We start from the raw sequence: 9,496 nt of genomic DNA, 5'->3' as shown, positions 1-9,496 counted from the left end.
ATCTCTAACTTTCTCAATTGGGTATGGGAATATACATATCTCCGCCCTAATACTCGTTTCCTTCATATCTTTGTCCCCTTTTAAATTATTAAAATATTCACAAGTAATTAAGTTACCCTATATATATATATATATATATATATATATATATATATATGTATATATATACTTTCTATTTTTTATTTCTTTTAATTATTTGGTTTGTCATGAAACTCATTCGCATCTCCAATATATTTTTTATCTTATCATAACTTTTATGTAATTATGTTAAAATGATATATGTATGTCAATTAAAAACTTTTATGTCTCACATATGAATATTTATATTATTTTTTATATTTATATTTATTGTATATTTTCCTTTTACATGAGAATGTTTAATACTCTCAATTTAAGTGTTTAATAGCATAAACATTTCATTTGCTAGGTAATATAAAAAAATTCTTTACTTATTATTATTAGTTTTTGTTTCATTTGAAGAACTATTTTGTTTTGCTAAAACAAATTTTGTTATTTCTCAACCATTGAGTATATGTGTTGATTTTTGAAAAGTTTTCTTAGATCTCTAAGGTATTTTTAATCTTGTCATACCCTTAATTATACATTTGTTTTCCTTGGTGCGATTTCTTTGAATAGTTTCTTTAATTTTTTATAAGACACACTTTTGATAATTTTTTAATATTTTTATTTGTTATTTAATTTCATCTTGTAAAATATTATTTCGATATATTTTATCTAATTACTTTTTATTTCTAACTCATTATCAATCATAATTTTTTCACTATAATTGTATAAATAACTTTTATTTACTACAATATAAAAATTTAATGTAATTGCTATGATTTTTTTCTTATCACCAACCAATATATATTGGAGTTCAAAAGATACAAGATCTATGTTAAAAGTTTATTATTATGTTTATTATTTGTTCTTTGCATCATTTTGATCAAGTCATGTATTATAACTTTTATTAGTGAATAAAAAAGAGATTCATTAAAACATTTAAAATATATTTTAATTTGAATATTTGTTTTCCTTTTATATTTTTTTAAAAACATTTTTAAATTTTATCAACTAGGTTTAATTAATGTTTGCAAATTTAATAAATGTTTTGGTTTCTATGAAATTTATTTGATATTCTAATATAAAATATAAACAATTATAATTTATTTCAAAGTATTTAATATCGAAGAAACAACCATCCTCCTAATATTGAGTATTTGATAATATTATGTTTCCTTTTTACCGTAATTTTTAATTATTTTATAAAAGTTAATCAAAATTAATATTAAAATAGTAAGAAATCATGTATGGGTATGGATACGAGATTATACCCGTTATCCGATGAAAATGAGGATAGGACAAAAGTTTGATACCCGTTCATTTAGATATGGGATGAAGATGAATTTTTTTTATAGGGATGAATATGGGATAGCGAAACTCGTCTCCGCCTCGTCCTGTTGTCATCCCTACTTAGATATAATCAAATATTGAAATATCTTAGAGATATTTTAAAAATATAATATAATATGATAATAAGTTATTTATTATAAATTTGTGACTGTAAATATTTGGAAGATATTTCATAATATCTTAAGTATATAATATAATTTGATAATGAATTATTATATAGTAATATATTATTTGTAAATATCTCAATGATATTTCATAACATATCTGGGGATATAACAAAATGTGATATTAAGTTATTATATCATAAAATGCTATATATAAATTTCTTGAAAATATTTCATAATATTTTGAGGACATGAACATAAAAATTATATAGTTTTGTGAAGGTGTTATAGTAAATTTATTTTTCCTTTCTTTTTGTCATGTGAGAAATAAAGATTTATAAACTCGTTAAAAGTCTTAAGATTTTGGGTTAAAGATCATGTTAATTTTTTATGTGTGGGTTGAATTCATGTTTCAGATATTATATCTTGTCGGTAATCTTCCTTCAAAAGATCTTATATGCCAACTAAAAGAAATTGAAATAATGACGGTGTTATTACAGTTATGTTAAAATAATCCGAAATTTATAGTGTAATTAAAATTTAATTAATCGTAACAATAAATACTAATAGTAAATATATTAATGGTTAAAAAAATTGCCTCTTCTAATAACTACTATATTAATTTGCATGTAATAAAATTGATTTCCGATTCCACAATTTGGTACGTATTTTTGTTTTCTGTTTCTCATTCATTTAATTTGATTATTTTATTTAAGGGTTAATTATGTTTTTGGTTCCTTAACTTTCAGTAAATTTTGGAATTAGTCCATTTTGAAACTTTGAACCAATTTAGTCCTTCATTTTTTGACATACGTGGATTTAGTCCTTTTAATCAAATTTTGTTAAGTTTATTTGACATTTCAAGCACGTTTCACAATAGTATTTGACTTCACATTAAAACAAAAATGTGTCAAATAGTATAAACAACTCAAATACAATCCTAAAATGTGTACAAAATATCAAATAAACCTAACAAAATTTAATTAAAAGGACTAAATTCACGTATTCCAAAAGATGAAGGACTAAATTAGTCCAAAGTTTTAAAATGAACTAATTCCAAAATTTACTAAAAGTTAAGGGATCAAAAACATATTTAACCCTTTATTTAATGTCATCTGTAAATTGGTGTCATAATTGTATTTTTGTTTCATTTTGAAACTTGACCTCTATGCCACCTCAAATGTAGTAATTAACCATAATAGCTAGCATTATATATATATATATATATATATATATATATATATATATATATATATATATATATATATATATATATATGAAATGATTCATCCTTTGTAACATGCAGCATTATTCCATCCAATAGAGAAAAGATAATAATGTTGACAGTGTTTTATTATGCTCTGGCTTTCACCATTTCTGCATTTTTTGCAGTGCTGAAATGGAACAGCTTAAGGTACTCCAGGAAAGGAATGCCTCCAGGGTCATTGGGTTGGCCTTTGGTAGGGGAGACTGTCAAATTTCTCACACAAGGACCAGATTTCATGAAAGGAAGAAAATTAAGGTGCTGTTCTATTAAAAACCTTACATTCTTCAACTTTTATATTTCTAATTTGTTTTATTTCAATACCCTTTTGCTCTTTCATGTTGATTTTGATTCTCTTGAATACTGTTTCTATCTTGTTTTTTAAGTTTTTTTTTTTTTTCAATTCCTATGATTTGTATGTACATTTTATGAAAAAAATTATCCTATTTAGATATATTTTTGACATTCACAAAACATCATTCTTGTCTTCTAATTGAGAAAGGTTAAAGAAAATTCATAAAAACAATTTTCTTTTAGATAGAAATAAATAAACATGTAATAATTAAGATTTTTTTAAAATAATTTAAATAAGTAAATTACTATTTTAATATATTAAGCTGGTTTGTTTATTTGTGAAACGCCCGAGATTTTAATAATTATTAAATATATTTATTAATTAGTATTTATAGAAGCTTTTCGAAATAATTAAAACGCACATGATTTTAATAAACCTTAAATGTATATATTAATTGGTATTAAGCAATAATTCGTTATATATTAAATTTGTATTTTTATTTGGGCAATGCATAAGAGAATAAACCTTGAATATATTTACTAACTAGTAATTGATAATAAAAGTTTTAAAGGATGACAAGTTATATATTAAACTAGTATTTTTATCTTTGCGATAAAAGTTAGGAGTACTTTATAAAACATTTTGAACGTTTAAAAAAAATCACATCAATAAATTTAACACAATATAATTTTATTTTCAGGAAATTTTTTACAGAACATAACCCATATATACCATTTTTTTTTTCATTTAAGAAAATATTTTTTCATGCTTCTTTTTTGATACACGTCCATTAATTGGACAAATCTAATTAAAAGAAAATTTGAAAATGAAAAAGAAATACAAAATAGAACTCATAGTTTAAACTTCAAATAAATAATTTTAAAAAATAACTTATCTAAAATAATTTCGAAAACATAAATCAAAGCACAAGTTAGACAAATACATGAAAATACAAACAAACCGATATGTTTAGTACATGGATTTCTCTGCTAAGAAGAAATAAAAGTTGCTAAAATTTTAAGCATTTTTAGGCATTTCTCTAATTTATGTTAGAAATTCCATATACACTAGAATTAGAATAGAAATATATTTTACCTTAGAATTTGGACAATTGAAATTATGAGTTATTCAAAGTGTATCAAAGTAATATTTATTATTTATTAGGTTTATTACATCATCTATTATCGAATTTGTACCGGATCATTCATTTATGTCTAATCATATTCACAAATATATATATTTCGTGAATATGATTAGACATAAATGAATGATCCGGTACAAACTCGATAATAAATGATGTAATAAACCTAATAAATAATAAAATGAATATATAAGTGGGTACATATTTGAAGCAAGTGGATTTTATCCTATAATGTTTCTCCAATTTGTTTTGTTGTTCTTGATCTAATGAAGAAGCCAAGTTTCCTTTGCATTCAGATATGGAAGTCTGTTCAAAACTCATGCATTGGGATCTCCCACTGTTATTAGCATGGATCCTGACATGAATAGATACATACTCCTGAATGAAGCAAAAGGCTTGGTTCCTGGCTACCCAGACTCCATGAGGACGATCCTAGGGACTAACATTTCAGATGTTCATGGTGCAGTACACAAACGAATCAGAGGCTCACTCTTATCTCTCATTGGTCCAATCGCAGTTAAGGATCGTCTTCTCACAGAAGTTGATGACTTCATGACCTCATTCCTTGAAAATTGGGATGGTAAAACAGTTGATATTCAAGAAAAAACTGTTGAGGTATGCATCAATCATGTAACTGTTTGATTAAACCTTCAAACCCACTGCTAAATCCAGTTTTCTGAATCATGTTAGATTATGAAAGGATGAATCAAAACGGTTAAATGCATGAAACACTCACCATGCATATGATTTGTTGTTCTTTTCAGATGTCATTTCTTGTTTCCATGAAAGCTGTGGTGGAAGATGAGCCAGACTCTTTCCTTCGGACCTTCAAAGCCTCATTTGATAAAATGGCACTGGCAACAATATCCTTGCCATTCAAAATTCCAGGAACTCAATATTATCGAGGTTTGAAGGTATATATTGAAAAAAAAAAAAACTTACAATATTAATTATGAGATTGCAAATCTAAACTTAATTTCGGAAACGACTCAAGGGTTTGATAAACTTGAAACAAACTTGAGATAATTGTATCGCAGACCGATATTTTTGACACCACACTTTTTTTACACTTTTTTTACTATCATTTGATATTTTCCTTGATTATAAGCACTTTTCTCTTCTTCTAATAATATAAAAGTTAATTTTTATTAAGACTATTTTATCTTAAGAGAGTTGTTAAATAGTCGTTAAATTGTGTCAAAAAAAATTCATTTTTTTTGTATTGCGATGCAAGTTTAAGTAGTCTGAGTTTTGTTGGTAACAGGCTAGGGAAAGAGTGATTACTATGCTAAGTGAGCTGATAGCCAAGAGAAGAGCTTCTTCAGCTACTCATAGCGACATTCTTGATCGTCTTCTGAGAAATGAGGATGGTAAATACAAGCTAAATGACGAAGAAATAATGGAGCAAATCACAACAATTTTATATTCAGGTTATGAAACAGTATCAACTACTACAATGATGGCCATCAAATACCTATGTGATAACCCTGATATTCTACAGACAGTAAGGGTGAGTTATAGCTTTATCATTCTTTGCTATTAAAAGCAATACATCATGGTTTATGTATAAATATCGTTAAAAATAATAGTATATAAGTAGATAACTCTTATTTTAAAAATCGATTTTATAGAATTGAGTTAGATTTAAAATCTATTTCTTATCAAATACATATTTTAGTTTTGCCTGATTAATAAAATCCATTATGCAGGATGAGCATTTTGCAATCTTGCAGAAGAAAGTCCATGGAGAACGGATCAACTGGGATGACTACAAGAGCATGAGTGAAACTCGTGCGGTAACATTTTCTATATCCATATATGAACTAAAATTATTAGAACAAAGTGATGATAATTAACCTAAGAGATTTTCAAGTACTTTTGTTTTGTGTGTGTAGGTGATACTTGAGACAATGAGATTGGCTAGTGTTGTTAGTGGAGTGATGAGGAGGACTACTGAAGATTTAGAATTGAATGGTGTGTTTTTCAATTTGATGAGTGAATTGCTTTGTTACATGAATACTGATTTAGGTAACATTTGACTTATGGCAATCACTTTTTAGGTTATGTGATTCCCAAGGGATGGAGGGTTTATGCTTACACAAGGGATGGTAACTTTGATCCCATTCTCTATGAAGAACCTTTTACTTTTAATCCAAAGAGATGGCTGGTAAGTTACTCGATAATAAAGAATTAAACGATAATATTTTTGACAACTTTTTCTTTCGATTTGAGATAATATATTTTGAAAAGTAGAAAAATGAAAAAAATGAAAAATTACATCATTTAGAAAATATCAACTAAAAAGAATTGTCAATGTTAAAAATCATTTTCCTAAAAAATTACATTGTTCTTATGTGAATAATTGCAACACATGATATTGAAGATAAAATGATGCGATGCAGGAGAAAGGTTTGGAGAACCATAATCACAACATGCTATTTGGAGCAGGAGGCAGGGTGTGTCCTGGAAAGGAATGGGGCATGTTTAAAATCAGTATTTTCATTCACTATTTAGTCACTAGATACAGGTATGTTATTAATCCTTTGCCACTATTTAGAGATTAATTTAAACTCTAATTCATAAATTAATTATAATTTTTTATTTATATTTATAATAGAAATTATTTTAAATATTAATAAATTTTAATTTATAAAATTATATATAAATTAGTCAATATAACTTGTATTTTTTAAAATTAGTTATTTAATAAATTTTTGGATTGATTTCTCTAAATAAAGTTTATATGTAGGTTTAGGGATGGCAACGGGTCGGATCGGGCACGGATAGTGTCTATCCGCAATCCGACCCGCCAAAAAAAAATCCACCTGTTACTCACACATTTACCCGTCGGGTATCCGCTTAAAAAATATCCGCGGATATTTTTAAAACCCGCAGGTACCCGTGGATACCCGATACCTGCAAATATTTAAAAAAAAGAATATTTTATAAATTTTTTAATATAAAATTATTAAAATAAAATATAAATTAAATTAAATTATAATTATAATTAAATTTGACATAATAAAATATAGTGTTAATTTTAATTTTAATTAAATTTAACTTAATAAAATATAATTTTAATTTTAATTTTAATTTTTTGCGGGTAACGGATACCCGCGGGGATGAATAATATGATACCCGTACCCGACCCGTTTATAAGCAGGTATTAAAATACCCACTACCCGCTACCTGCGGGTAGTAACTATCCGTCGTGGATTTTATCTGCGGATATTCGCGGGCGCAGGTATTTTTGTCATCCCTATGTAGGTTGGATATATATCGTAGATATCCTTATTTTATATACTCTTTCTTGATAATAAAATAAATAGATTATTATTTTATAAATGTATAAGTATTTTAATCCTTTCCATCCTTGTTATTGTTTTTTATCTTAGTTTTAAACATTGAATACAAATATTGTAATGTTTAAATTGGATAGAATATATTATATTAAATTCAAAGAATTGATTAAGTGGTTATTAAGTAGGTGTTTTTTTAACCAACATAAATAAATATATTAATAAAACAATTAGATTGTTCAAATTTATATAAAAAAATGTATATTCAAGAAAAAAATGTTTTTAATTAGCAAGTATTATTAAGCATATATATTATTCACTTTCACTAAATCACAATAAAAGAATACATAAAAAGCTTGTTTAAAACACTTAAACATTGTTATTAGGAGGCCAAACACTTGTAGTTGCAATGTTAGATACTAGTGGTGCGCATATTAGTATCTCCTTTTCTTTTAAGCACTCATTAATGGTGGACATTTTTATGTCTTTGTAAGGACATTAATGTTCAAATACTTTTACTATTTTAAATTAATTGTGTATTATTATTCTTTTCAGATGGGAAGAAGTAGAGGGAAGCAAGACACTTGCGAAATTTCCAAGAGTGTTGGCACCAGAAGGACTACACATGAAGATCACAAAATACTAGGAAAGAAAGATAATCCTTCATAACTCTAATGTTTGATGAAGGCATTGTCATGAACCCCTATCATTATAATTCTAGTAATAAAATCACTGAGTGTTAAAATCTATTAGTAGTTATAGACATGACACTCATGTGTTTTCATGAAGAAAAAACCCTTTTAGTTTGTGTATTTATTAAGTAATGAATAGACAAACACAATCTATTTAATAAAATATTCATAAAAAAGTAAAAATATTTAAAATACATTAATTTCTAATTTAAAATGTCCATTTTTTATCTTTCATTTTCAAAAGAATAACTTGATGACATAATTCCCTTTTTACTCTGATGTTTTTTTTTTTTTCATTTTGTATTTATTTTGTTCTCTTCTATTTATTTTGTATTCAATTTGTCATTTGAATATAATTTTTAAAAAAATTACATCGAGATGAGTATTACTCGGATGTAATTTGTTAATAATTCTCTTATTCTCTTATGTGTCTGGAAAAGTTTTTTTTTTCCCACAATGGTGCAATTTACTTTTGTAATTATCAAAGTGGTGCAAAAATTTTAAAAATTTCAGCGAAGTGTAAGTCGTGCCAAAATGACACGATTTCAAAAAGAAGTCGTGTCAATATAAGACAACTTTAATTAACTTTCTAAGCAAAGTCGTATCATATTAGAGAGATTTAAGTATTATATTGATAATGAAGAAGTCGTATACATTCAGATGACTTCAGTTTGGCTGAATAAAAATTAAATATTTTTTTAGTGATATTAATTATTTAAATAATAATGCATAAAAGTAGTTAAGAGTTTCATGATGATTTAGGGCATGAAAGTTATCTATGAGACTCTGTACCACAAGGAGGTCTTCTTTGTTGTAGTCTAGGTCTTATTAGTCGTCTCGATTTGACACGACTTTTCAACAACAAAGAAGTCTTTCCATATTGACACAACTTCAGCTCATTTTAATTAAAGTCGTCTTATATTGACATGACTTCTTTATTTTGAAATCGTGCCATTTTGACTTGACTTACCCTTCGTTGGAATTTTTAAAATTTCTGCACCATTTTGGTAATTACAAAATTAAATTGCACCATTGTGAAAAAAAAGCCCGGGAAAAAAGTAACTTGACTATTTTATCCATGAAACTTGTAATAAGATATATGTTGATAAAATTTACCAAAATTAGAAAAAAAAAACACTTTTAAACTTAAAAATAATAAAATAAATGTATAGAATTTTGTAACAGTTTATGTAAAAAGTAACAAAAATGTTTTTATTTAATTGTAAAAGCTTAACCTATTATTTTGAGTTAAAAAATTGATCAATGAAATATTTACGATTATTTTCTT

At 25.8% G+C, this 9,496-nt stretch overlaps 1 protein-coding gene across 1 annotated transcript; it reads left to right on the top strand.

The window, feature by feature from the left end:
• The first annotated feature begins 2,829 nt into the window (after positions 1 to 2,829).
• LOC114166182 (cytochrome P450 85A-like) lies at positions 2,830 to 8,306 on the top strand. The gene is made up of 9 exons (XM_028050867.2): positions 2,830 to 3,039; positions 4,514 to 4,832; positions 4,982 to 5,131; positions 5,482 to 5,727; positions 5,927 to 6,013; positions 6,113 to 6,191; positions 6,278 to 6,384; positions 6,620 to 6,744; positions 8,072 to 8,306. Exons 1-9 carry the CDS (start codon positions 2,855 to 2,857, stop codon positions 8,160 to 8,162), a joined length of 1,389 nt encoding a protein of 462 aa, XP_027906668.1. The 5' UTR covers positions 2,830 to 2,854; the 3' UTR covers positions 8,163 to 8,306.
• Positions 8,307 to 9,496: the final 1,190 nt, after the last annotated feature.

Source organism: Vigna unguiculata, chromosome 2 (assembly GCF_037176805.1).
Source record: "Vigna unguiculata cultivar grain cowpea cultivar isolate G323 ecotype 2 chromosome 2, ASM3717680v1, whole genome shotgun sequence".
NCBI classification, from domain to species: Eukaryota; Viridiplantae; Streptophyta; class Magnoliopsida; order Fabales; family Fabaceae; genus Vigna; species Vigna unguiculata.
Note: the sequence above shows the minus strand (reverse complement) of the source record. Positions and strands in the feature narration are given on the sequence as shown.